Below are 27,845 nucleotides of genomic sequence, written 5' to 3'. Positions count from 1 at the left end.
GCGCGCGTTGCTAGGCGGAAGCCGCGCGCCGGGGGGGGGGGGCGGAGCAGGTTTGGGCGGTAGGACCCGGATGCCGGCGGGCGATGGAGTTCCCTTTCGATGTGGACGCGCTGCTCGGGGAGCGGATCACGGCGGTGGACCAGCGTCTCCAGCCGCCGGGCCGCAGGGGGCCCGGCTACACCGCGGCCCATAGGTAACCATGGCAACGGCGCGGGGCCGCCCGGGGGGGATGGCAGCCGTCTGGGGTGGGGGGGTCCCTGCCCCGGGGCACCCTGGGTAATGGGGGGGGTCCCTGCCCCGGGGCACCCTGGGTAATGGGGGGGGGTCCCTGCCCCGGGGGGGGGGGGGGGTCCCTGCCCCGGGGCACCCTGGGTAATGGGGGGTGGGTCCCTGCCCCGGGGCACCCTGGGTAATGGGGGGGGGGGTCCCTGCCCCGGGGCACCCTGGGTAATGGGGGGTGGGTCCCTGCCCCGGGGCACCCTGGGTAATGGGGGGTGGGTCCCTGCCCCGGGGCACCCTGGGTAATGGGGGGTGGGTCCCTGCCCCGGGGCACCCTGGGTAATGGGGGGTCCCTGCCCCGGGGCACCCTGGGTATTGGGGGGGGGGTCCCTGCCCCGGGGCACCCTGGGTATTGGGGGGGGTCCCTGCCCCGGGGCACCCTGGGTATTGGGGGGGGTCCCTGCCCTGGGGCACCCTGGGTAATGGGGGGGTCGGCACCCTGGGTAATGGGGGTGGGTCCCTGCCCCGGGGCACTCTGGGTAATGGGGGGGGTCCCTGCCCCGGGGCACCCTGGGTAATGGGGGGGTCGGCACCCTGGGTAATGGGGGTGGGTCCCTGCCCCGGGGCACCCTGGGTATTGGGGGGGGTCCCTGCCCCGGGGCACCCTGGGTAATGGGGGGGGTCGGCACCCTGGGTAATGGGGGGTGGGTCCCTGCCCCGGGGCACCCTGGGTATTGGGGGGGGTCCCTGCCCCGGGGCACCCTGGGTATTGGGGGGGGTCCCTGCCCCGGGGCACCCTGGGTAATGGGGGGGGTCGGCACCCTGGGTATTGGGGGGGGTCCCTGCCCCGGGGCACCCTGGGTAATGGGGGGGTTGGCACCCTGGGTATTGGGGGGGGTCCCTGCCCCGGGGCACCCTGGGTAATGGGGGGGTCGGCACCCTGGGTAATGGGGGTGGGTCCCTGTCCCAGGGCACCATGAGTAATGGGGGGGTCCCAGCACCAGGGGTAACAAGGAGCCCATTACCTCTGCCCAGGGCACTAAGGGTAATGGGGGATCCCTGCCCCCAAAGCATAATAGGTGATGGGTGCATATCACCCTTGTCCCCGTGCATGACTTGTAATAGGGAGATGCTTAGCTAATGGGTGCCCACCAGTCCTGCTGCAGTGGGTAGTGGGTGCCCATCATGCCTGCCCCCGGGTATAACAGGTATGGAACAGTTTCTATGTGAAAAGAGAATCAACTGGGGCTTTTCAGGTTGGAATAGAGAGAACTAAAGGGGGTGTGTGATCGAAGTCTATAAAGTCATGACTGGTGTGGAGCGGGTAAATAAGGATGTGTTGTTTACTACTTCCCTAACACAAGAACTAGGGGTCACCAAATGGAATGAATAGGTGCCAGGTATAAAACAAACAAAAACCATGTGTGTTCCATGTTTCTTCATGGAACACACAGTCCACCTGTGGAACTCCTTGCCAGAGGATGTTGTAAAGACTGGGACTATAACAGGGTTCAAAGAAAAGCTGGATAAGTTTGTCAATGGCTGTTAGCCAGGATGGTGTCCCTAGCCTCTATTTGCCAGAAGCTGGGAACAGGCAATGGTATGGATCATGTGAGGATTCCCTGTTCTGTTCATTCCCTCTGGGGCATCTGGCACTGGCCACTTGTCGGAAACAGGACACTGGGCTGGATGGACCTTTGGTCTGACCCAGTGTGGCCGCTCTTATATTCTCTTTTCTTCAGTGGAGGGTGGGAAGCAGGTGTCCGTTGCTCCTGCCTCCATGTATGATAAGTAGTACCCCTGTGAGCGGTAGGGCAGGGATGCCCATCACCCCTCTTCCAGGGAATCTTCCTCCTCATATCACTACAAAATGGCAGCTGGACCATGGCTTGTGCCTTCCCTTGACTAGTGGAGTAGGGATGTGGACAGGGGCCCTGTGCTGGGCAGCAGGTGGGGGTTTGGCTTGGAATTTTCCACATTCACATTTGGGGGCAGTCTTTAGCTTTGCCTTGCTCAGCCTGTCCCCATGCTTTGCCAGGCTGGCTTTCGCAGGATTTGGAGCTCTCCAGAGTGTAAGTTGAGGACGCCGCCAAGAGGGAGTTGTTTTGAAAAGCCTTGGTCCTTCAGAATCTCTGGAGCCTTCTCCAGTGGTGTTTTGGGGGTGTCGAAGGCAAAGTTATTTCTTTGTCACCCAGCCTCCAAGGCATGATGGGTAATACCATGAGGTACCTCGTCCTTGCCCTCAGGGATAGCTAGTATCCCCCATATCTTGGGGTGTGATAGCCAATCGCATGGGCAGCTATTGCCCACTTGGTAATGGCTGCTCCCTTTGCACCTAGCCTGTGGCATGTTGGGTAAATTCCACCACTTGTGCTTGGTATAATCTGTTACCCTCTACTTGTATTCCCTGTAAGCTGAGCGTTTGAGCAGCCATCTAGGAGAGATTCATATAACACCCTGCTGAATAGCAGAGCACCCACAGCCAGCAGCATGTGTTTCTGCTGATGGTGCACGTCCACATGTGCCTCAGTGCACTGAACAAAATTTATTTCACACATGGATGGAATTTATTCCACACATGAAGTGTGCTGGGTAATTGCCACTGATTTCTCATTAAGCCACTTGTTTAAATGGCCTCTGGAGTGTTTTGCTTACCTCTGATTGATGGGGCGAAGGTAGAGGAAGGGCCAGAACCCCATATATTGTAAAATACAACCTATAATTCTCCTATAGATTGGAGAACGTTGCATCTGACGAAGTGGGTCTTTGCCCACGAAAGCTTGTGCTAGTCCATAAGGGGCCACGAGACTTCTTGTTGTTCATTCAGATTCAGACTAACACAGCAACTCCTCTGATATAGTTCTCCTAGTGATTCACAGGCCTTACATCTCTGGGTGACCTTCCCCTCACAGCAGTGCCCTGGATCTGTGCCACAGAGTCCCTGGAGCGATGTAGCCCTGCCTATGAAAGAGCCTGGCTCCTCTTAGTGCAGGGTGGAGAAACACCCATTCCCAGCCAGTCTATGTGGGCATTCCTGGGTTCCATTCCCAGCTCTGGGAGGGGAGTACGGTCCAGTGGGTTAGAGCGAAAGGGGGGAGCTGGGGTTCAGGACTCCCTGAGTTTTAGCCCCTGCTCTGGGTGGGGAGTGGAGTCTAGTGGGCTAGAGCACAGCCTGATGTTTAGTTGTAATGACATGGACAGGAGTAACAGATTTCAGCAGAAGGCAAAACTCGGTTGGATCCTATCAACTCCAGCCCCAGACAAGGGCCCGGCAGCTTTGATCCCATTCACTAGGCCTTTCTTTGTTCAGACCTCCATCAAAATCTCGCTAGCGCTCCGACTCCTGCCTCCTCCCTTGCAATGAGACTGGCATAGGCGCAAAGATCTGCCCCAGTGCTAGGAGATGGGCCCTGACCCTCAGCTGGAAGGCCCCACATCCCTTCTAACTCCCCATTCCGTCCCCTAAAGAATCCTCCTCCCTTCGGGCATTGGTAGGCAGCTCTCCCGGTGGTGGAGCTGGGGAGAGACTGTCACTGACATGCAGCCGATTAAATCTTTCCGCTCTGCTGCTGCTGCTTCATGGCTCGGTTGCCTAAGGGATTGTGCCAGAGCACAGCGGGTTGTGAGAGTCTCTCCTGATCCCCCCAGGCTCTTCTGTTGTGGCTCACATGGTGGTTTTATGTTAAAGGACGGTGGGGTAGGCTGGTTGGGAGAGCAGGTGCCTGGGGTATTACAGCCCGCTGGGTTGTAACCCCTGCTCTGGGAGGGGCATGGGGGTTGGGAGCAGGGCTGGGCCCCAGAGTTCCTGGGTTCTGTTGCAGTTCTGGGAGGCGTGGGGGTAGTGGTTAAGTGGTAGCTGGGGAACCATAGGGTATTGTCCTCTGCTGTTTTTCCATGTGAATGCTACTCAGACACAGCCTGATTTCCTGCTATACCCCGCCCCTCCCCCCGTGACCCTTAGGGGCTCAGGCCCCTTTCCCTCTGCAAAGATTGGGCACCTTTTTCTGGGCATTACTCCATCCTATCTCCTTTGCTCTCTGTCCTCCTCTGCAAAGGGTGGATCTGCAGCAGCAGCTCATGACTATCATAGACCAGATGGGCAAGGCCTCGGCCAAGGTAAGGTAGGGGTTTGGAAACCGAGGGGTTCATGGGACACGGGATGGGATCAGACTCGGGGTGGGGGGATTTTGGGGTACCCGGATCAGCCAGATATGAGCTCCCCCCTTGTTTACCCCACCCTCATTCCTCTCTTGTTGTTTGAAGGTGAAGGTCATCAGGAAACTAGAAAGTGTGTGAGCTGAGGGTGGGGAATGGAACTTTACTCTTTAGGGGGTGCTGACTCCAATGGGCCCCAGGGCAGGATACAGGCTGGCTTGGGAGCCAGGAAGCACTGGTTCTGATCTAGGGCACTCTCCTCCCCTCTACCCTATCTCACTCTACACCTCTGTTTCTAGGCGCAGAACCTGCCGGCTCCAATCACCAGCGCCTCTCGGATGCAGACAAACCACCACGTTCTCTACATCCTGAAGGACAATGAAGTGAAGACGTGAGTTTCCAGTCACCCGGGTTTGGTTCCACAAACGTCCCTGTGGACAACCCCCAGCATGAGGCCCTGCATGTGAGCCCATCTAGCTTGGTATCCCGCCTCCTTGGATCAGACCCCATGGGCACATCTAGCCCAGTATCCTGATCAGCGCAACAAACCCTTTGGCGCTGCCGCTCGCAGCAGCCAGTGCTGGGTGTTCCCGAGAAAGGTATGAACTTCCCAGGAATGCACCCTATTGGGCAATACTCTTGCATGATGTTCCTTCGTGAACTTCCCCCACCCCTTCCTCAGGTGGGCATCAGCTCCTTTCTGAAGTCTGAGGGCTGGGTGCACCATATCCACACCAATATCTGCTCCCCTATGTGCCGCATTCGTTTTTTGAAAGGGTCATGTCCTGCAGCAGAGAGTTCCACAGGTCCTCGTTCCCTCCCCCTCTATATTCCCCATACCATAGATATCGGTAGAGTAGATGGGACCCTGGCATCTACAGGACAGTCTAGGCATCCCATCAGTGTGTGTCTCCTCTGTCCCAACTTGGCCCCTTTGCTAATGCCACCTCTTTTCCTCCCCTATTGCAGGGCTGGGAAAGGGGCCATAATCGGCTTCCTCAAGGTTGGCTACAAGAAGCTCTTCCTGCTGGTTAGTTGCTCTGAACGGGAAACCTAATAGGGGGCACGTTCCCCAGTTAGTGCTGACCAAATGTTCCTGTGTGGCACTAGGGGGCGCTGTGCTGCAGGGAATGGGGCAGGGGGCTCAGTAGGGGGCGCTCACCCCTCACTGTCTGTGCTGACCCCAGTATTTATACTAAGGGGCTTTTTGTGTTCCTGTCACATTGGGATCCTTGTTACTTGGATCATTTTCAGTACCAGGGGGAAAACCTCGGTAGAAGAAGCTCCACTCAGGACTCCTGGGTTCTCTTCCTTGCTCTGGGAGGGGAGTGGTCTAATGGATTAGAGAGGGGGTGGCTGGGAATTTTTGACAGGGTAATATCCTGCAGCAGTGAGTTCCACAAATCCTCATTCCTTCCCCCTCTGTATTCCTGATACCATAGATATTGGTAGAGTAGATGGGACCCTGGCTGTCCATGGCTCCTTCTGTCCCTGTACGTTAGGGTCCTGGTTCTGGGGAGGGTGTGGAGCCTAGTCTAGTGAGTTAAAGTAAGGGACTCCAGAAGCCAGGGACTCCTGGGTTCTCTGACCTGTTGGGGCAGGTCACCTATTCTGGGTCCCCCCCCCTCTGCTCGTTACTCAGCTGTCCCTGTACTCTTCCCCGCCCCAGGATCGCCACGGGGCTCACAACGAAGTGGAGCCGCTGTGCGTGTTGGACTTCTATATCCATGAGTCACTGCAGAGGCACGGCTATGGGAAGGAGCTTTTCCAGTACATGCTGCAGGTGAGAACCCTGGCCTGGCGTTGACCCAGGGGAATTGCTCTGGCTAGGAGGGGGCCCTCGGATTCCTTTCCCGCCTCCCTGCCACAGTGGGAAGGCTTGGGAATCCATAAGGTGGGTTGGCACCACCTGCCTTATAAATTCAGGTGCCTCCGCGCCCTCTTGCTATGGCTCAGAGCTCCGAGTCCTGGCATAAAGGTCTCACCCTGGCTTCCACCCACCTAATTATTCCTGGCAGAGGGGCCCTACTATCTCTAGTCATCCCCCCACCATGTGTCTCCCTTAATTCTGAATTACCCTTCACTCAGACCTTTTCCCTCTGATTCCTTCCCCCTGAATGGGGTGATAACTAATCACTGGGGTAGGTTCTCTTTGGTGCACTCGCTTCACATGGTCTGCACCCCAGAGGCCGGTTTGGGGGGGAGAGAAGACTGTAAGAGCAGCCACACTGGGTCAGGCCAGTATCCAGGCTTCCGACGGTGACCAATGCCAGGTGCTTCAGAGGGAATGAACAGAACCAGCAATCATCAAATGATCCATCCCGTCTTGCCCGTTCCCATTTTCTGGCAAATAGAGGTTAGGGACACCATCCTGTCTAATAGCCATTGATGGACCTATCCTCCTTCAACTTAGCTAGCTCTTGTTTGAACCCTGTTATAGTCTTGGTCTTCACAACATCCTCTGGCGAGGAGTTCCACAGGTTGACCGTGTGGCAATAGTTCCTTTTGTTTGTTTCAAACCTGCTGCCTAGTCATTTAATGTCATGACCCCCTAGTTCTTGTGCTAAAATAAAAGAAGGATTTAATAGAGGAATCACAAAACCCAAGGAGAAATAGCGAGGAAAAGCCAATTCGGACAAGCTCTGGGGAAAAAGCCAGGCTTTGCCCTTCTCTGTTAGTCAGATTCCCTTTCCTAGTGCTAGTTATTCTCTGTGGCTGGGACTTTCTTGTCAATGTCAGTGTCTTTCCTAGAACACTAGAACTTGAAGGGCCCTCCAGCGGTCATCAAGTCCAGTCCCCTGCCCTCACGGCAGGACCAAGCACTGTCTAGACCCATGGTGTCCAACAACCTAGCCACATGTGGCTATTTGGCCCGTTGAGTGTGGCCAGTTGGCTCACAAAATTATTTACATTTTCAGAATTCTGTGGCTGGTTTGCTATAGCAGTAGCCACGATGGTGGCTGTTGCTTCAGAACTGGTTGGACACCACGGATCTAGACCATCCCTGACAGGGGTCTGTCCAACCTGCTCTTAAAAATCTCCAGTGATGGAGATTCCACAACCTCCCTCGGCAATTTGTCAGGGTGTTTAAGCACTGGGATAATCAGTTTTTCCTACTGTCCAATGGAAGCCTCCGTTGCTGCATTTTCAGCCTGTTGTTTCTTGTCTTATCCTCAGAGGTTAGAGAGAAGACTTTTTTTTCCTCCTTCCTCCTCGTAACAACTTCATGCATCCTTGAAAGCTGTTACCCTGTCTCCTCTCAGTCTTTTCACTTATTTGCCGTGGTGCTCCATGTTCTCTCGCTCAGCTGGCCAATGCTCAGTGCCCCTCCCAGCCTGATTGCTTCCCCTCCCTCCCCTGTCCAGAGGTGATGCTGTAGTTACACCCTTCTCACAATATTCTACACACACAGGTGCCTACAGTCTTCTCCAGAGCCTGTACTTGGATCTCCTGGTCATCAAGTTTTAGGTCATTACCAGCTTTCATAAAAGACCATCCTTGGCATATATTGATACCCAGTCACAGCCACAACACGTTGATTGCGTCACTTCTTCCGGGGAGTTCAACCCCCCTGGTTTCCCCTTGGGCTGTCTGGATCCTGACTGTCACACCCGCTGCCCCCGTTGAGTCATCTGGACTTTGGGAGATCCAACTGGTCTGTCTGAGCCTGGATCCCAGACCACTGGTTTGGTCTGGGGTCATGAGTTTGGGACTGGGCCCTGGCCTGCCTGAGGCTGCTGGGAAGTAGGGGTTCTGTCTGGGGGCTCCCCAACTCCTTTCACAGGTGAGCCAACAGATAGGAGTGACCTGAAGCTGCTGGGCTGCAGAGGAATCGGTCCCCCCTGGAGGGAGAAGGTCTGTGTCCCATCTCTCCCCATATCAGCCAGTTCCCCACCCCGGGATAAGGTCAGAGGGAACCTTTCTAGAGAGGAAAACACCCATGTCCCATTCCCCATCCTCCTGAGCCAGGCAGTCCCCAACCTGGGACCAGATCAGAGCCCCTTGGTAGGAACCATGTCCCATTCCTCAGCCCCCTGAGCCAACCAAGCCTCATCGCTGAACGTGTTGCTTGCACTGTGGGTGGGTTTAATCTTGACCCTTTGTCCTGACTAATCCCCGGCTGTGTCTTTCCCCCGTCCCCGGCTCTCAGCGCGAGCGAGTGCAGCCACACCAGCTGGCCGTGGACCGCCCCTCGGAGAAACTCCTCTGCTTCCTCTGCAAACACTACAACCTCCAGGGGACCATCCCCCAGGTGAGTTGGGCCCTCTGGCCATCATCCGGGGGGGGGGGGGAAATCTCTCATTGCACCCAGGTGGCGGCAGGGGGCACATCCTGGGTGGTTTAGCAGCCGCGCCTGCTTTCTCGGCCATGCCAGAGAGCTGCGGAGGAGAAGGCTCTCACCCCATTGGAGGGCTCTTAGCTGCCCTGCTTGTGGGCTTAGACGTGGCTTCATGCCACATCTCTCCTGGAGCAGCAGGGGCCTGAGCCTGCCTGGGTAGGGCAAGGGGGAGACTGGTGAGAGGAGGGGGTGATGGCAGTATCGAGGCAGGGGGGCGGGACACCAGCAGGCAGGGGGGCATTGGGGTGGAGGCTGATGGGATGGGGGAGACTGGTGCTGGGGACAGGGGTGGGGGCAGTTGGTGCCGTGGAGGAGATGGACGGGGCTATTGCTGGGAGGTGTGGGGCGGTTGGTGCCGGGTGGGGGAAGTGCAGGCGGGAGGAGTCACGGGCAGGAATTTCTCACTGTCCGTGGCCTTTGCCTCTCCCAGGTGAACAACTTTGTGATCTTCGAGGGCTTCTTTGCCGACCAGCATGGTGAGTGGCCTGGCTTGGCCATGGGCGGCTTCCCCCTCCGTCAGCAGGGGGCACTCCCTTGCCACACAACCTGCACTCTGCTCAGGGACAGCCTTGCCACCCCCTTCACTCAGGCAGGGCTTCCCCAGAGCCCTGGCGTTTGAACCAGGGGCTACGCCAGAGGTGGGCAAAGGGGCCTCCATGGGTCGGATCTGGCCTATCAAGTGGGTTGATCCAGGCCCTGCCGCTCCCCAGGACCACGCGCCCGAGGGCGAGAGACTTCACACTCCCCCCCGCCCCAAGGCCAATCACGGTTTGGGGGTGGGGGTGGGGCAGGAGCGTGAGAGTCTCCTCCCATCCTGCGAGGGGTGTGGCGCTTCTAAGTGCCGCATGCTTCTTTCAGGTTGGGAGGAGACTTTGCGCACTCCCCTGCCCCCAAGCCCTGATTGGCTGGGGGGATGCGGGGAGCATGTGGAGTCTCCTCCTACCAGCAGGAGCACAGGCACCTAGAGGGAACTGCCAGCTGTTCAGAAGAGCTGGTGGTTCTCTGTGGGGCGGGACAAAGACTTCACGTGCTCCCCCACCGGAGCAGCCTGGGGCCACTTCAAAAACTTCTGAAACTTCAAAAAATTGCCTGCCCCTGGGCTAAGTCACAAATCTTGGTAGCAAGCAGAGAACCCTATGGGGCAGCACCCCCCCCCGTTGGAGCAATAATAGCCCCACTCCGTCCTGCTCTCTAACGGGTGGGTCCTGCCTCTCCACTGCCCTGTGGGGTTTGAGGCCTAAAGCCAATGGGGGAGGTGGTCTTCACCTCCTTCCCAGCCCCCTAGCCAGGGTGACCAGCAAAAGGAAACACTAATTGGAGTGTGGCCCCTTTAAGGCCAGGTGCTTTCTGGGTGTTATAGTCTCCCCAGAAAGGGCTAGGCTTGGTGGGAAGGAACAGGATCTCAGCTGTATCCTGCTTCTCAACTGGACAAAAAGCAGGAGGGGAAACCGAGGCACCAAGTAGCAAAGTGACTCACCCAGCAGGCCAGACGGTGCTGGGAATAGACTCCTGTGTCCTGGCCCACAGCTCCAACCATTAGGCTACCGTACCTGCATTTGAATCCTGCTAAGCTCCAGGCCTCAGCGCTATCCTGTGTCAGTGAGTTCCACAAGTTCACTCCAACTTCATTCACATCATCTGGCAGCAGTGGGATGTAACCCTTTGTGCTGCCTTCATCACCTCCCGCGGATGATTGTCCCAGAGCTGCTGTGGAGGATGGGGGGCCAGTGTCGCTGAATGCCCCTGGAACTTAACTTTGCTCTTTTCCCGCCCCATTCTCGGGTCTGTCTCACCCAGAGAGCTTGGACATCCTTAGCAGGTCTAGACCCCCCTTGCCTGGGGTTCCTGGGCCCCCTGCTGCTGGGTCACCCAGGAGGGGTGGCGTTCTCATGAAGTGGCATCGCTTCAGTCTCCTCCCCTGCATCTCCCTCTGAGCCGCACACAGACGCCTGCCCCCATGAACCCCAGAATCTTGCCTGATCTCACCCCATCCTGCCGGCTTTTCTACCGCTGCTTCTGGGCCTCCTTGAGCAGAGCAAGTCACAGCTCGGTGCGTTCTAGATCGTGTCTCCCCCTCCGTGCCAGCGCTGTTTCGGCCACAGCCATAACGCAGCCTCCTCTAGGGAGGAGTGCGGCCGCGCCTTACCAACCGGGCAGCAAGCTTTTCACAGGGATCCTTGCTCTAGTCCTGCAATGCAGCCGCTTCTGGGGTGGGGCAATTGGATAACAGCGGCGCAGTGACACAGCACTGCGGGGGTGGGGCATAGCAGCTGTTTCATAGCTATGCCCAAACAAGAGCCAGAGGTCAAGATGACAGTGTCTTGCAGCTGTTCGGGACAGCCGGCGAAGCATTTTTTGTTCACTTACGCCTTCAAAAATCTAGGGAAGCTCATGGAAGATGGACTGGGATGAGATGAGTGAGGAGAGAGTATCTGAACAAGCGTGATCAGGGCCTTGAAAGGACACTGCTTGCTATGGGTCAGCACTCACTGTGAGAGCAGAGCGCCCCCTACGGAGCCCTCGCCCTGCCCCCCGCACTGAGGGAGAATTTCTCCTTGCCCCCGTCATTCCCATTCTGCCGTGCACTACAATGCAGCCTCCGTAGCTGCACAACTTGATCCCTGTCATGTGATTTCCACTCTCTTGTGTTTTCACAGCCCCGCCCACGTGAATCCCAGAGAGATTTTTGTCTCCCACCATCTCCCGCCCCCTGATTACCAATAGGCCTGATTACCAGCCCCTCCACGGTCTGGCTCTCAGAGGTGCTGATCCTCCCCCCACAATGCCCTATCCCCTACTCCACTCAAGAACTCACCCCACTTCCCTACCTTCAGAGGGTCCCTGCCTTCCTAATATGGGAGCCAGCTCCACCCCCTAGGGAAATTGATGTTGTCTGCCAGGCTGCTACTTTGGTGGGTGGCGTGGGGGTAGGGGGGAACTCCAGACCACCACCCTGTGCTCCAGATGCTGTATCCTCTAGGGCACTCCACCCCACTTCCTCCCTTCAGAGAGTCCATTCTCCTGTATTTGCTGTCTGGTCACTTCCAGGAGCACAGGGGCGACTGGCTCCTGTGGTCAAACCAGTTTAGCTGAGCAGCGAGAAATTGAAAGGGTGACTTGATCCTAGTTTGCACAGAGGGCACATGTGAAAAATCAGGACATGCTTTTTTTTCTGGGGGGAGGGGCGGGTTGCCCATATAAGACCGAGCCCCTAATCACAGGACATCTGGCCCCCTAGTTGATCACAGTTTAGCAGTCACTGCACGAGGAAGAGAAATTGGATAGTTGGGTGGGGAGGGTTGAGTCTAGCACAGGAGTTTTTCAAATTTTTTCCTTCCCCTTCCCCCCCCTTTAAAAATATTTATCGCTGTGATGACCCCCCTCCCGGTACCAGACCTGACTTTCAGGACCTCTGATGTGAGAGGTGGGCCCTGGGTGGCAGGGAAGGACAAGGGGTCAGACAGTTGTTGGGGCCAGAGCCTAATGGGTGGGCCGGGGAACTAGGGTGGGGGACTAGTGCCTGTAGCAGAGGCTTGCCACCACCATAGAGCAGTGCGGCTTTGCTTCCCCTGGCGGCCCGGTGCATCGCTTGTGGGAGGAACAGGACCACCCCCTGCGCTCACTGGCGGGAAGCAGAGCAAAACGGCTGCCAGCTGGGGGAGGGGAGCAAGGTGGGGCCATGTTGCTCCGCTTCCCCAGCCCCCACTGCTGCTGATGAGTGCTGGGGGGATGACCCCTGCTGCCAGTGCCAGACCTTCCCCGGTCTCCCGGGTAGGGGAAGAGGCAAGATCTAGAGTTGGGTGGGGGGTTGTCCCCGGCCTCCCTTGCTATAGGGGTGGCATGGGGCAGAGTCACATCAGGATGGGGCAGTCACAGGGCCTGTGCCCCGTGTCCTTCACCCTACCGAATTAAATAACTGTGCTATGCCAGCCTTCCTTCTGCGCTGCTGCTGGGGGCGGCACTCCATTCATAGCTGGGTGGTTGGGGAGGAACAGCTGCTGGCTGGAAGCCCAGCTCTGATGAGAAGGAAAAAGAATGCACAAGAGAGAATCCCGATCTTTTGTTCGTATTTCAAAAAGCCTCCCAGACGGAGCTCGAAGGACCAAAAACAGATCGTGCCTGGAAAAATCCGGGCGTCTGACAACCCTACGATCGCAATTACCCTACAGTGTCCCTTCTAATCTTTTCCCTTCCTGGGCAGATTTTTCCATTCCCGTGCAGAATAAATTTTGCTATGCACACCAAGGCACGGGCGGATGCGCACCACCAGTAGAAACACAAAACCCACCTGTGAGCCCTCTGCTGATCAGCTAGGCAGTGTTGCACTCTTTCCTGAGTGGCTGCACAAGCGCCCAGCGTACAGGGGACACTGCCTGGGGACCCACTTTTGGGTTGCGCCCCCCAGTTTGAGAGAGGGCTGGAAGATTCAGACTAGAAATAAAGAGGGGACTTAACTGCTGGGCTGTGCTGGATTCTCTGGAGCTATTCAACCCAAGAATGCAGGGGACGGGCGGGAGGGAAGGAGGAGAGGGGCAGGAGTTTTCCCAGCTGCTCTGGTTCAACTTGGGACTGATCCAAGGCTGTTTTGGGGCCTGGCTTACCCCGGAGGTCGCTCTCAAGCATCCCGTCTGCCCTGACAATCTGGGAAGTGGACCCTAAGTGCTAGGAGCCAGACACATGAGGCAAGGCTACCGTCAGAGGCTGCTTGTGGAAAGCTTGGCCCAAGCGCCTCTCAAAACAAGGAGCGTCTCTGTGTTCTGAGTTTGGATGGCTCCCAGCCCAGTGCAGGCCTGAGCAGTGAGCGGGCGCTCTAGGAATGCAGATATCATCACAGCGCAGGTGGCTTCTGTTCAGCCCAGGCTGCTCAGCGTGAACCCCTCCTGCCACACATGCAGACGTCCACGAGGCTCCGTCCCGTTTAGGGGGAGGTTGGAGGCCTACGCTCGGCTTCTGTGAGCTTTTCGGAGTCTAGCGATCAGTGTTTCAAGTGGGTCCCCCACCCTGGTCTTCCAGGGTGGGGTGACTGGGTCACAGCTGCACATCAATGCTGCATGGGGATCACCCGTCGGTGCTGTGATGCGGCTGCCTCGGGGGCGGGGTGGGAAGGGAACAGCTGCACGGGTGACAACGCCCAACAATCTCTCCCCCATGATGAAATGCAGCGATCTCTGCTTTGGGCATTTTGGGGACAGCTGCACCACGATGCTAGATCGGGATCTGAACCCCAGTGCTGAGATGCAGCCACCTCTGGGGTAAGGCACAGCCTCCATTTAACAGCCAGCAGCAACGACGCACCCGTTGGAAAGAAACGCGCGCCCCTGTGGACTTGTGTGATGGGAGAGGCAGTACAATGCAATCTGCCATGGTGACATTGACCAGGCCCCTGGGACATGTGTGTGGCACAGACCAATGCGATAGGCCCTGCCCCAAAGAGCTGCCAATCAGAGCTAGGCCAGGAGGGATCATAGCCTGGTCCTGCGTGCCCTGAAGCTGCTGGTGGTGACCCCAGTGTGAGCCGCCAGGGTGGATTTGGTACCTTCGGCTCTGGTGTGGCTTCTGCCTTTCTAGGACTGACCTTTCTCCCCCTCTCCCTGCAGCTCCGGTGAGGAAGTTGCCTCCTAAACGTTCCGAGGAGGAGATCAAACCCTACTCTCTAACAGATCGAGAGTGTAAGAGACCCCTTGCGCCGATCCAGCCTGGAGGAATGGGGCAGAGGACCTTTCTCCTCGGGGGGAAGGGGGAGGGGGAGACTGGGTCTCATCTCATCTATGGATGAGACCGGTTGTCTCAGGATGGGGAATGAGAAACTGAGCTGTTCTCCTCTAGGAGGTGTCAGCTCTGATCTGGCCCCGGCGTGGGAGGGTCTGGCTGGCTAAGGGAGATGGGATAAGGGCTCTGATCTAGTCCACGGATGGAGGACTGGCTGGCTCAGGTGTATCCCCACTAGGATGTGCCCCTCCATTCCCAAACAAAATCCCATGCTTGGGGCGGTGCCCCAAGGGGCTGAGAAGAGGCAGCGCTTGGTTGTAATAAACATCAAGCAGAGTTCTCTTATTGAGGCTGCCTGACTGACTGATCCACATGGGCGCCTGGACTCAGCAGAGCCGAGACAGGGGTCTCCTGGGATGAGGCTGCTGGTATGTCTATTTTTTTAGTGTGTCCTCTCTCTGCCCCCCATTTGCTTTGCCTGGAATGGGAGGCCCTAGAATAAGTGCACTCTCTCCTGCCCCCCCAACTTCTTCACTGTCCCCTCCCTTTCTGCATCCCCCTCTGCCTACTTCATCCAGTGCACACCCCTGAGGGTTCCTTTAGTGCCATGCACAATGATCCCACCGCACCCACCAATTAGTGGTCAGCCACACTGTCCTCTCCAGAAGCTTTTCCATTCACTGTTGCAGGGGAACCCACCTTATCTCTGTTTGGAGAAAGATAGATTCCCCCCCCCCCCTCTTTTTTCAGTGAGAATGGAACAAACTCCCCCGTTGCCAGCTGGAGGAGTTCATCCCACTACTGCCACCACACTGCAGGGGCAGATGGACTGTACTGTGTGTATTATGGTCTATCGATCTCATCTGGCTCCCGTCACCATAGGATCTGAGCACTTCATAGTAGCCCCGGGAGGAATTATCCCCCTTTTCCAAATGGGGAAGCGGAAGCCCAGGGAGGGTTATTCAGGGAGCCGGGGCAAGAGCCAGGAACAGAACCTGCCTCTGCCGTGTCCCTGACAAGCACCCTCGTCACTGGGCCACTCCTAGAGGAGAGGTGCCTGGAGCAGGGCCGGAGGGGCTGATCCTGAACATCTCCCTTCAGTCCTGAAGGAGGAGGTGGAGCCACCCTGGCCTTTCAACCAGTCGCACTCGCTGACCCGCTCCAGCAGCCTGGGGAACTCGCCCGTGCGCACCTGCCTCAAGCCCTTCCTCAACGAGCAGGAGCTGCTGCGCAACCTGCGCCTCTGCCCCCCGCACGCGGCTGCCCACCACCTGCTGAACGGCGAGCCGGGCGGGCCGGCCGCCCAGCGACGCAGAACCAGGTACGGGGCTGCTCTGAGCCTGGCGAGGAGGCTGGGCCCTTGTATGGAGGGCAGCGGCCGGACAGATCGGGGAGGGGGAGGCACGTTGCGGGGACAGAGCTGGCATCTGAGTGAGGGGTTCTGGGTGGAGTCCATTTGCGGGGATCTGGGCCGCACCCGGTCCTGGGGATTCGAGTCCTAAGCTGCCAGGCAGGGTCCAACCCTGGAGGTCTGGGTCGCTGGATGTCAGATATCTTGAGGCTCTAGCGCACAGGCTGATCCTACAGGTCTTGGATCTGGGCTGTGGGCGGAGGGCTGTTCCTGGCAGTTTGGGCGAAGCGGGGCAGGGTGGCATGTTCTGACTCACCCAAGCACCATCGCAGGAGGAAGGGGGGAAGCAGGACCCTTGTTCTGGCCCAGATAGTGCAGCAGCAGGATGGATTTGGGTCCTCCCAGCGCTGGGCCAGACTCTGGGGATTTGAATGCGGCCATGTCGAACCAGCTGCTGTGTTGGGGGCTGGACCAGACTCCCACCCGCTTGGCACATTTCTCCCGCACGTCGTGCGTGCCCACCTGCAGGTCGCTGGCCTTATTGTGCACACGCCCGTGACTACCAGCCCTAGGCTTGCTTGCACGACCGTGCCAAATGTCCCATCTACTAGCGTCGCATGTTGGCTCTAATACAAAGTTATGAGACAGGCCCCGATTTGCATGCTGCCCAGCTGTCCAAATAATGCTGTCTCCCCTGCTTCCACACGTCCGCACCGAGTGTTAGATAGGTGCCAGCTATGCTGGCTTTCCCATTCCCGGCGGGTCCCAGATTGGTGCAAGGTGCACTAGTTTTGCACGGTCTCACTGAGTCCTGATTAGATCTCTGTCTAGTTTTGTGTGGGACTGTTGGTTCGTTGCACACAGACCTTCTTTTGCACGGTCACACTAACTGCTGCGTCGGCACAACTTATGCTCATGTTGCACACCGGGGTGGCGTCTGTGTGAGTCACACTGATGTTCCATGCTCATGCTTTGCAGGCCTGATTATATCCATGTCAGCTGCACTGATTTTGCACGCTTGTCTTGCACAGCACCATGTTGCGTCCGTGCAAAGTGCTCTGATTTTACGTGCTCCCACTTTGCAGCTTAATTGCGGGGTGCGGGTGAACTGCACTGATTTTATGTTTACTGTTTGCACACACTTAACTGCTGAATCTTTGCACGCCTCACCAATTTCGCATGCTCGTGTTGCACACCCAGATGCTGGATATGTGCGAGCTACACTGATTGTGCACACTCGGGTTGGATTTGTGTGAGTCAGTCTGAATGCTCACATGTATCCTGTGAATGCTCAGATGTTGGATATGTGTGAACCAAGTGGTTTTGCACACTTGCCCTTTGCACACCAGCATGTTAGGCTAGTATGAGCTACCCCATTTCTTCATGCTCATACTTTGCACACCAGCTTGGATCCATGTCAGCTGTGCTGCTTTTGCATGCTTCTGTTGCACAGCATAGTGTTGAGCCTGTGCAAAGTACTCCGATTTTGCACACTCACACTTTGCCTGCTCGGGATGTTTGCTTCATGGGGGCTGCAGTGATTTTTTTCATGCTCAGTTTTTGAATGGCTGGGGTTGGCCCAGGGCAACCCTTACTGGTTTTGTGCACCCACGGTTTGCACCCACAGCTGGATCCCTGCAAGACGCACTAACGTTTGCACACTCCTGCTTTGCATGCACTGGGCCACGCACCGCGTTGCTCTCATTTGGCACTGCTGCCTCTCAGCTCTGGGCTAGTCACTCAGCTTTGCCCCTTCCCCAGCTTTCCAGGGCTGTGGAATTTGGCCCAGCAGAACCGGCGCCTACAGCCACTCCCCCTGCGCACCCAGAACTGCCCGCTAGCTCAGCTCCCCAGTCTCTTTTTGTGTGTGGGGGGGGAGTCTTGATTTGGTGGCGTTTCCCCCAGCCTGCCTGGGATCTAACCTGTCTTCTCTCTGTCTTTCTCTCTGCCTCCTCCTCCCCATCCCAGCTCCCTCACCCGCTCGGAAAACACCAGCCATTGACGTCGCCGCCGTGTGCCCCTCCCCATGCCTGGTCCTCCGGTTGTGTCTTGAGATCTTGGGCGATGGGCATGGGGGTGTTCTGCCCTAGCACCCCTCCCCTGCCCTTTTTTATACGTGTGGGTGGGGCTGGCACAAACGCTGGGTTATTTCTGTGGCCCGGTGGGTGTTTTTTTTTTCCGGGCTGTTTGGTTTTTCTATGGAATGATCCTAAAAAACCCTCGGAAGATCCGGGGATCCGGTTGCGATAACGCAGAAACTTTCCCCCACTGCTCCCATTTTTTAATATGCCTATGTTGTCCTTTGAGCCAACGCTCCCAGAGATCCCTCCCTGTCTGGATCTCGAAATGGGATCCTGCTGCCTGGTGCCAGATCGAATCCCCCCCATTATGTTTCCTGGACTTTTAAAAAAAAAAAAAAAAGTATCCACTGCAAATTGGCAACAGCAGACTCGGAAACGGGACCCCCAGTTTGTCTTGGGGTCTAGCTGGGATCCACTGGGTGGATCTAAAAGTGATCCACTAAATTGCCGACTTAAAAGGGGATCCCTTTATTTTTATTAGTGGATCTAAAAGGGATCCGCAAATGCTAACATTGTAATCCGACATTGGATCCCCTTACGTTTCTCGTTGGATCTAAGGGGGATCCGGTGGGGGTCGAGTTCAGAGCAAAGTGCCCTTTGAGGTCCATGCTTGCTGGAGGCGAAAGACTCGCTGCTGAACACCTATGTGGGTTAAAATCAGATCCCATGCGATTTGCAGCCGGTACATTTCAAACGAACCACTCCTGTCCACCAGCCCGGCTCCGAAATACTGTCTCGGGTTGCTGCTTGCCAGTTGCCAGCTTCACAATACAACCTCCTCCTTGTTTTCTAGGCCAGTGTTTCTCAACCAGTGGTACGAGGACCCTTAGGGGTACTTGAGAGACGTCTGGGGGGGGGGGACTGAAATCTGGAGAAAATTGAATTTTTGTTTTAAGTTTTACAGTGTTTTATTATTTTAGTACTTTTTACACCCACACATTTCATCGCCCGCCCGGCTACAATTAAGTTCTTTAAACAAATGTGTTGCAATGGTAGAAAAAAATGTGTGTGTCTGAAAACTGTAGGTACCGGGGGTACTTATATATATAAAAGGTTGAGAAACACTGTCCAAGTGGATGAATCTAAAAGAAATCCAGTGCCAATCACCAGTAGCTGATCCCACAACGAGATCGGCTTTGAGTATTCTCAAGTGGCTGCACGTCACACTGCCAAAAACTGAAACCAAATAAGACTGAGTTGCAGCCCTTGATGGGTGGATCTGAAAAAGGATGCACGGCCGACCAGCCGTCACCGTGATACACCCAAGACAGACGGGCTAGCCAATAGCAGCTGCATCTTCCCTCAAAGGGATCTGCTACAAATTGCCAGACTGGAGGGTTCCCTGCAAAGGGGGATCCGTTGCATGTTGCCAATAGCAAAATCCAACCAAAAAAGCCCACCCTCCAGCTTCCTGGTTGGGTGGGTTTCCCCGTGGATCCATGACAGCTGCCTCCTAAAAAGAGTGTCTACAAATTGCCAATTGCTAGAGTTTCAAGAGGGAATCACTATCGACCGTCAGTTCCTCCTTAAGGGTCCCTTCAGGAAGCTGAGGAAGTAGTCAGATGCCCCCAAAGGGATCTTGCTTTTGCTCCCATTCCCCTGAAGGCATCACAGCTGGTCATGGGCAAAAGAGTCTAGTGGTTAGAGCAGTGTTGAGGGGGCTGGGAAGCAAGACTCCTGCAGTCTGTCCCCATCTCTGGGAGCGTAGTGGTGCCCGCTGCATTAAAACAGGAAGGCTGGGAGTGGAGATCCTTGTGTCTCTTCACAGACACACTGTGCGAAATTGGGCAGAACTCTTCCCTGTTCTGCGTGTCCGTTTCCCCCTCTGTAACCATCACAGGGATGTCATGAGGCTTGATGACAGTGTTAATTAGTTCATAATTATTAATGCTGGAAAACATTGGTTCTAAAACCTCCCTGACCTGAATCTGTTGCAGTTATTTTTTTAAAAAATATTAGAACCTGGAGGCCCAGCTGAGATCTTGTCCACATTACACGAGGCACTGCCCAGACACAGTGAGAGACAGTCCCTGTCCCAGCTGAGATCAGGGCCCTGTTGTGCCAGGTGCTGCACAGACACGATGAGAGACAGTCCCTGCCTCGACAGATCAGGGCCTTGTGCTGGACGCTGCTCAGACACACAGCGAGAGACAGTCCCTGCCCCAGCTGAGATCAAGGCCCCGTTGGGTCAGGCACTGCACAGACACCACGAGAGGCAGGCCTTTCCTGAGAACTGACAGGCAGACAAGAGAAGGCGTGTTCTCCCCATTTTACATATGGGAAAACTGAGCCTCAGAGCGAGTCAAAGGTGCGCCTGTGTCAAAGTGGGATTACAAGGCGTCAGATTCCCCATACTCAGTGCTCCCCATCAATACCAGTAGCCTTTTCTAAACAAGGTAACCATTGATCCAGCACATAGGGGTTCTTAGGTCAGTGTGGAGGAAGGTATAAGGGTTTCCCCAGGCAAGCTGGAGCGATCTGCATGGTCTGTCGCTCTCTGGCCTCCTTCATTCCTCCCACGGCCAGTGCTCCTCCCCTACCCTTCTCATTCATTCTGGGCCTTTTGCTTAGCTTCCCAACAGAGGGGGGGCGGGGAATCCATGACACCCCAGAGGTTGGTTTGTTTCTTGCAGGCCACCTTGTTAATCTGGGTCCGTTTCCAACCAGTTCCTCAAGGGGTCTTCATTCCATCAAGGCAGGGGGAGGACTCCTCCTGTCTGGAGAGCAAACTTGATCACTATTCCCCCCACTGGGTAACAGGGCCAGATACAAGGGAAACTGAGGCACACACGGGACTCCTCTGAAAATTACAGAAAGGCCCCAGTCCATCCATTGAACTCCAGCTGTTACACACCTTGGAGGATCGGAGCATCCAGGAGTTGCCAAAAGTCACTTCCACTTAGTGACAGAGCTAGGGCTTGGTCCCAGAGCTCTTGGTTCTCAGCCCAGCGCCTTGTCCGCCACGCTGGCCTTCCAGCCTGTGGCTGGCTGGCTGTGTGGACAGTGTCTCTCTTTGGTCTCTGCCCCGTCTGTCTCCCTCCCCCCAATCCCCAGGGCTCTGGGCGTTAGCGTTCAACACGGGAACGGGAGCTTTTGTTTTCATGGCAATAAAGTTTGGAGTTTTTTTAATTATTCAAAATGTGCGTCAGAAGCCTTTGTCATTTATTGTCGGCCCAGGGCAGCTGCACTGCTCTGCCCATCTCGGCTTTGGAACCAAGATGTACCATCAGGAGTGGAGTGGAGTCTAGTGGTTAGAGGGGGGGGGCGAGAAGTTGGGAGTCAGGACTCCTGGGTTCTATCCCCAGCTGTGGGAAGGGAGTGGTTCCTAGTGGTTAGAGCAGGGTGCTGCTAGCAGGGACTCCTGGTTTCTAGCCCAGAACTGGGAGGGGAGCAGGATCGAGTGGTTAGCGCAGGGGGTTGGAAGCCAGGATTCCTGCGTTCTATCCCCAGCTCTGGGAGGGAAGTGGGGCCTAGTGGACGGACTGTCATAGATCCCTGCAGGTACACAGCATGTGGAGGCAGGCATGAGTCTGGGGCACAGAGCCACCAGCTGGGTTGCCTAAGGAGCCCCTTTTGCCAGCAGCTGGCTGCCCTGATTAATAATAATAATAATTAGTGGAGATTGCCTAGTTCCCAGAACTGGAAGGGACCTTGCAAGGTCATTGAGTCCAGTTCCCCTGCCTTCACAGCAGGACCAAATACCATCCCAGACAAATTTTTGCCCCAAATCCCTAAATGACCTCCACAAGGACTGAACTCACAACCCTGGGTTTAGCAGGCCAATGAGCTATCCCTCCCTCTCGCCCCTTGGCTCCACCAGGGGCTGCCCTCATTGCTTTCTGTCAGCTGGGATTCTCTCAGGCCAGTGGACTAATACCTTACCTAGCTACCTTCCATCTCCAAGGATCTCGGAGTTATTTCCACCTCTGCTGAAATGCAGCCACCTCTGGGGGGAGGCATCTGGGGATCAGCGGCATTGCATGGGTGTCATTCACCAAGTGCTGAAATGCAGCCTCCTCTGGAGTGGTGCATGTGGGGAACAGCCTCACAGGGACTCTGGGCAGGCATTTGGGACAGGAAGTGAAGCAAGACCTTGAATCCAGTGGCTACTGCCGGGGAAAAGGGCAGGGAGGTGAAATGGAGGCTTCAGAGGTGAGATTTGTGCGGGACCCAAGATCCGGATTGTCAGGAACATGGGCTGCGGTGTCAGCGCTGAATGCCAAGGGGGAGCAGCCTGGGCCGAGCTGCCACCCAATTCCCTTCGGCCCCGCACCACATTGGGGTCAGACTCTGAGGGCAGAGTGCCCCTTACTGAGTCCCCGAGCCCCCTCCGTTCCATTCCATCACACTGTCTGTGCTCCCATCCCGTGAGACTCCACGTCACCCTGGCATATCCCTGCCCCCCACCTTTCACCTCCATTTCATCACTCCCCCCATTTCCTCCCTTCTCTCCTCCAGGGGGAGCGCTGGGGGGCAGGACGGCTTGGCGGCGCAGCGGAGTTCCTACAGCCGCTACGGGAACCCCGCCCCGTCGCCTCAGGGGGTGGCCGGCAGCGCTGAGAGGAGAGTGGGTGAGTGGGGCAGGTGCCATCTTAAGTCAGGCCGGGGGGAGGGTCTGTGCCGAGATCTGCCCTCGGTATCATCACAGGTGGGCATCTCGCTGCTCACAGCCACCTGCCTCGAAGCCCAGCACGCGGGCTGCTGCTGCCCCCTAGAGTCCCAGCCCCCTGGAGCCAGGGTCCTGCCTCCTCCTTGCCAGTCTCCATTTACTGAGGCCCCCCCACAGCCCGTGCTGGGGTCTGCACTGACTGCCAGGTGCACTGAGTCCCTCATTTGCCTCCTTCCTGCAGTGCAGCGCCCCCTAGTGGTACATTGCGATCAGCACAACCCCCCCCACTGAGCCCCCATTCCCTGATGCACAGCGCCCCCTAGTGGCACACTTGGGTCAGTACCACCATCCCCACGGAGCACCCATTCCCTGATGCACAGCGCCCCCTAGTGGTACACTTGGGTCAGTACCACCATCCCCACGGAGCCCCCATTCCCTGATGCACAGCGCCCCCTAGTGGCACACGTGGGTCAGTACCACCATCCCCACGGAGCACCCATTCCCTGATGCACAGCGCCCCCTAGTGGCACACTTGGGTCAGTACTACCATCCCCACTGAGCCCCCATTCCCTGATGCACAGCGCCCCCTAGTGACACACTTGGGTCAGTACCACCATCCCCACCAAGCCCCCATTCCCTGATGCACAGTGCCCCCTAGTGGCACAGTCAGGTCATAAGAGCTGCCCTCGCAGCACAGTCGGATCAGCACAGCACCCCCTAGTGGCACACTTGGGTCAGTACCACCATCCCTACTGAGCCCCCATTCCCTGATGCACAGCGCCCCCTAGTGGCACACTTGGGTCAGTACCACCATCCCTACTGAGCCCCCATTCCCTGATGCACAGCGCCCCCTAGTGGCACACTTGGGTCAGTACTACCATCCCCACTGAGCCCCCATTCCCTGATGCACAGCGCCCCCTAGTGGCACACTTGGGTCAGTACTACCATACCCACTGAGCCCCCATTCCCTGATGCACAGCGCCCCCTAGTGGCACACTTGGGTCAGTACCACCATCCCCACCAAGCCCCCATTCCCTGATGCACAGCGCCCCCTAGTGGCACACTTGGGTCAGTACCACCATCCCCACCAAGCCCCCATTCCCTGATGCACAGCGCCCCCTAGTGGCACACTTGGGTCAGTACCACCATCCCCACCGAGCCCCCATCCTTGATGCACAGCGCCCCCTAGTGGCACAGTCAGGTCATAAGAGCTGCCCTCGCAGCACAGTTGGATCAGCACAGCACCCCCTAGTGGCACACTTGGGTTAGCACAATGCCCCAATGAGCTCCCCCCGCAGTCCCCAGGCGGCTGGGGCAGGCAGTGGGTAGACTGGGAGCTCTCTCAGGGAAGTTGCTAGAATTGCTGCTCACTCCTCCTTTTGCTCGTTGATCCAGAGAGCAGCCGAGAGCCACCGAGGAGACTCCGGGACTCAGAAAGCCGGTAAGAGTCTTGCTTCCTCTGCCTGCCTCTGGGACCCTTTCAAGGCATTCCCCTCAACCATGCTTGCTCTCCCCATGCTGCCCCTCCCTCTTGCTTCCGGGACCCCCCTCCTCAAGTCCCTCCTTCCACATGTGCTCCCCACTCCTCTGTCGCCCCTCTGCTGGGATCCCTCCCCATTGCCTTTGCCCTGGCTTGTGCTTCCCATGCCACTGGTACCCCCAGCTTCTGGGGCTCCTCGGGGATCTCTCCTCTGCCATCTGCATCATTGCTGGGATCCCTTCCCTCCCCCTGTGCAGTGCTCCGCACACCCCCTTTCTAGCAGTATGCACCCACTGGCACTGATCGGAGCCCCCCTCTCTCTGTGTCAGGTTGGACAGCACAGTGATCTCCAACCAGGACCCATCACATCCAGCCTCCCTTCCCCAGCCAGGGGGAGCGGCCTGTATCCCTGAGGGCACCTCCTCTCCCACCGAGCCAGCCCTAACGGACAGGACTAAGGACCCAAGGGTCCAGGTGGCCCCAGAGCCAAAACCCTCTCGTCGAGGAGATCTTGTGGACTGCCTCCCTCCAAGGCTCGGCAGCAGGTGGTATGACCCAGACCGGGTGCCGTGGGGGAAGCGGCTATCTTGGACGGTAGCGGGAGCGTCACGGGACGCCCAGTGGATCCGCTACAAGCAGGAATGTCGCAACACCAGGCCCTGGTGAGTAGGGGGGCAGCAAGCATGGCTGGAAAACCCCACCTCGTCTGGTATCCCAGCTCCTGACAGGCCCGTGGGTCCATCTATCCCTGCATCCTGCTGGGACCAATGGGCCCATGTCGCATGGTCTCCCAGTATAAGTTTGATCTTCCATTGGCTGCAACGATTCGTCTGAAATTCCACCTGGTCTGTCCCAGCCCCTGGCGGCTTTGGTCGGGAACGTTCTGGGGGGGCATCACGTGACGTTTTGGGGAGAAAAAAGGAGGCTCCAAGCGCCAATGTTTCTCCCCCCTCTCCCTGGCACCTGCACTCTTGTTAGCACTGGGAGTGGTTGGCAGGGAGAGAAGAGCCAGTGAGGGTCACTGTACAGAGGGCGAAGAGCCGGAGATGGGAAGTGGGGTTTTTGACGAGACGGAATTGTTCTGTGAAAAGCGGCTGCTACTTGGGGGAAATGTCCGTTCCCCTCCCCACCTCAGAAAACCCCACATATTTCATTTCTGCAATGCCTCCATGGTGCCCTATGGGAGTTGTAGTTCAGTTTAGTCGTGTCCCCATTGCTAAGTATGGCTTGGCTCCCTGGCTGGACTATGACTCCCATAATGCATCTGCCTCTCCACACCAAAGATTGAGGGGAATCATGGGAGATGTAGTCCCACTAGGAAGTCCCACCTAGCGATGAACTTGGAGGCACAAGACACTTGAAATACAATTCCCATTATGCACCATGACCAGGGGCTCCCATGATGCAACTGCCTTACCCCCAGGAGACATCACAGGAGATGTCTACAGTGGAGCCCAGTCTATAGCAAAATCACCCTTCTGAATGGCAACTCCCATGGTGCATCTGCTTTTCTTCCCTGAGAAACTGGTGCAACGTGGGACATGTAGTCCCATCAGGGACCCTGGCCTAAAGGAGAGCTTGGGGCACCTGATCTACAAACATCGTAACAGCTTTTCCAAAGTAAGATATTTCCTATTTCAGTTTTTGCTGAATGTTTTCATGGGAAACTCCCCTCTCCCCAACCCCCCTGCCTCATTTGCCAACCAGTTCTGGGGACCTGAAAATGCTGCCATAAGTCATACCAAAGCACCCAGTTGTCCTAGGTTCATTCCTATGGGGGAGGGACATCTATGGGGAAGCGATCCCCCCTCCCTCCCTCCCTCCCTGCTGTCTGTCTTTTATCCCCAGCATTCATTTCTTTCTCCATTTCCCTCTCCTCCAAGCTTCTTACTGCCCCAGCCCCAGCTCACTCCCAGGACCCTAGGCCCTGGCTGTTTCCTTCTAGGGCATTACAGCCAGCATCAATGGAAATGGGCGGGGCCTAAAATAGAAGGGGCGGAGTCAAGGGATGGGTTCTCAAGATATTGGCTATGACCCAGACAAGATGGCAGAAGAGCTACGGCTACTTCCCATGGTGCTGGGGAGTCCGGACTGAGAGGAATGGGATCCCAGTAAGGAACAAGTCCAGTTCCAATGGTTATATAGTGCCACGGGTGGAGGGTTACATTTCCCAGCTTGCTGGTTCTTGCCTCTGACTCGCAGGATGGTTTTAACAGCAATAACGTGCTGGGCCTTTTAAAGGGAATGAAAAAAAATAAATCAATGAACAGACCATGGTGAGAGCTAGATGTTATAATTGACCTGATACACACACCCCTTGGCTTCCACGGGATGAATGAGCATGGTGGAAATCAAGCCTTTGCTTGCAGCATCATAATGGTTTGATTAAAGCAATTACAGGCAGGATCCCGAGAAAGAGATCTGGCAAAAGCCAGGAAGTCTTCAAAAGTGGTTTTGAACAGGGCCCTCGACACAGGATTTTAATTAGATGATGGAATCGATTGATTTCTTCAGCACTGCTCACCCCAGGCGGTGGGGTGGCTCTCTGGGCCAATGAGCACTTTTTAGGAGCCCTGGGATTTGGTGCATTTTTGAGGTTTCTCGTTAATGATTATGGTCGTTTTCAGGTATCTGCTATTTTAATAGCTAGCTATATAATTGGAGGAAGCCATGAGTTACGAGCCTACGTGCCTTTAAAAAAAGAATTTCTGGTTGGAAATCGGCTCTTTAAAAAAAAATAAAACGTGTAATACAGTTTGTGTGTGTGTCTGATGCTCCGTGCTGGAGGGCCTGAGGTATATGTGTGTGTGGCGGGGGGAGGGGGCCTTGTTCTGTGCTCCAGTGCTGTTGTGATGTATTGTATTGTGGTGTCTCCCCATCAGGCCAGATCAGGGGTCGGCAAGAATCTGCCAGGGGGCCAGATCCGGCCCACCAAGCCACCAGAAAAGCAGAAACCCTGAAGCAGAGAACAGCTCACACTTTAAAAAGCCAGCTGTTCTCCATTCCAGACAGCTGGGGAGGGAGGAGGGAGACGTCTCATGCTCTTCCTACCCCGCCAGCAAAATCTCTTAGCTCCCATTGGCCGATCTCTCAGTTTCCGGCCAATAGGAGTTGAGAATTTTTGCTGGGCGCAGGGGCAGCATAGGAAGCCTTCTCCCTCCCTCCTTGTTCCCCCTCCCCCTCATGCCCGGCGTGGGGCAGTGAGCAGCCTGCAGCAGACAGTCTGCTTCAGGTTTCTACTGTTAAGTACCTCCCAGCCAGAGCCTGCCTCTGGCACCCCAGCCCCTCCCTTCCCCAACCCTCTGTTCCCTCCTGCACTCATACCACCTCCCAGATCTGGCACCCCAATCTCCTGCCCCAGATCACAGTCCCCTCCTATCCTAGGTCACATCCCAAACCCCTGCCCTCCAGTCCCCTGCCCTAGATCACAACTGACTCCTTCACCCAAACACCATCCCAGACCCCATTCTCCCTCCTGCACCCCAATCCCTTACCCCAACCTTCCTTCTGCACCCAACTTCCACCCCAGAGCCCGGAATTCCTCCATTAATATCCTGAAAGAGTGTGGCCCTCGACCACTTTCCAAAACCTTGGCATGTCCCTTCCCCCTGGTCAAAAATTGTCGCCCACCCTGAGCCAGATACACAAGCCACATGACAGCATGGTAGCCCCCTATCCCAAAGAGCTCACAACCCAAATCTACAGTGCAACAGCCAGCCCCAAGGAGCTGGGACGGGGCGTGCAAGATGATAGTGAAATGATGAGGATCCGTCCGATCTAGGCAGCTGTCACGACATAGAAGGGGCCTGGCTGTCTGCATGTCTCTGCAGGGATTTGAAAGGAAGCACAGCAAGGGTAGGAGCCAGGACTGGGGGTTCTGGACCCTGTCCAGGGTGGTGTGC

General features: G+C 56.4%; 1 protein-coding gene across 3 annotated transcripts; it reads left to right on the top strand.

Annotated features, from left to right (window-relative positions):
* Positions 1–28: 28 nt before the first annotated feature.
* On the top strand, positions 29–26,700 carry ATAT1 (alpha tubulin acetyltransferase 1). Of its 3 annotated transcripts, XM_075913438.2 has the most exons (12): positions 29–193; positions 4,275–4,335; positions 4,674–4,765; positions 5,344–5,404; positions 6,044–6,157; positions 8,525–8,626; positions 9,144–9,189; positions 14,311–14,382; positions 15,524–15,743; positions 22,313–22,425; positions 23,859–23,904; positions 24,273–26,700. In XM_075913438.2, the coding sequence occupies exons 1-12, from the start codon at positions 84–86 to the stop codon at positions 24,607–24,609; spliced, it is 1,374 nt and encodes a 457-aa protein (XP_075769553.2). In that variant the 5' UTR covers positions 29–83; the 3' UTR covers positions 24,610–26,700. The 3 variants fall into 3 exon arrangements, with proteins under 3 accessions (XP_075769553.2, XP_075769555.2, XP_075769554.2); XM_075913439.2 differs by lacking the exon at positions 4,275–4,335 and having other exon boundaries at positions 41–193; XM_075913440.2 differs by lacking the exons at positions 22,313–22,425; positions 23,859–23,904; positions 24,273–26,700 and adding an exon at positions 17,742–22,265 and having other exon boundaries at positions 33–193.
* Positions 26,701–27,845: the final 1,145 nt, after the last annotated feature.

The sequence above is a fragment of the Pelodiscus sinensis genome, chromosome 19 (genome assembly GCF_052426305.1).
Source record: "Pelodiscus sinensis isolate ZL-2025 chromosome 19, ASM5242630v1, whole genome shotgun sequence".
Classification (NCBI taxonomy): domain Eukaryota; kingdom Metazoa; phylum Chordata; order Testudines; family Trionychidae; genus Pelodiscus; species Pelodiscus sinensis.
This window is presented reverse-complemented; position numbering and strand designations above follow the sequence as displayed.

Bases quoted from the DNA above. Each gene is read 5' to 3' on its own strand.
- ATAT1 (XM_075913438.2), top strand. From the start codon at position 84: ATGGAGTTCCCTTTCGATGTGGACGCGCTGCTCGGGGAGCGGATCACG. The intron at 4,336-4,673 runs GTAAGGTAGGGG...CTCTGTTTCTAG, and splicing joins TGGGCAAGGCCTCGGCCAAG to GCGCAGAACCTGCCGGCTCC. The intron at 5,405-6,043 runs GTTAGTTGCTCT...TCCCCGCCCCAG, and splicing joins ACAAGAAGCTCTTCCTGCTG to GATCGCCACGGGGCTCACAA.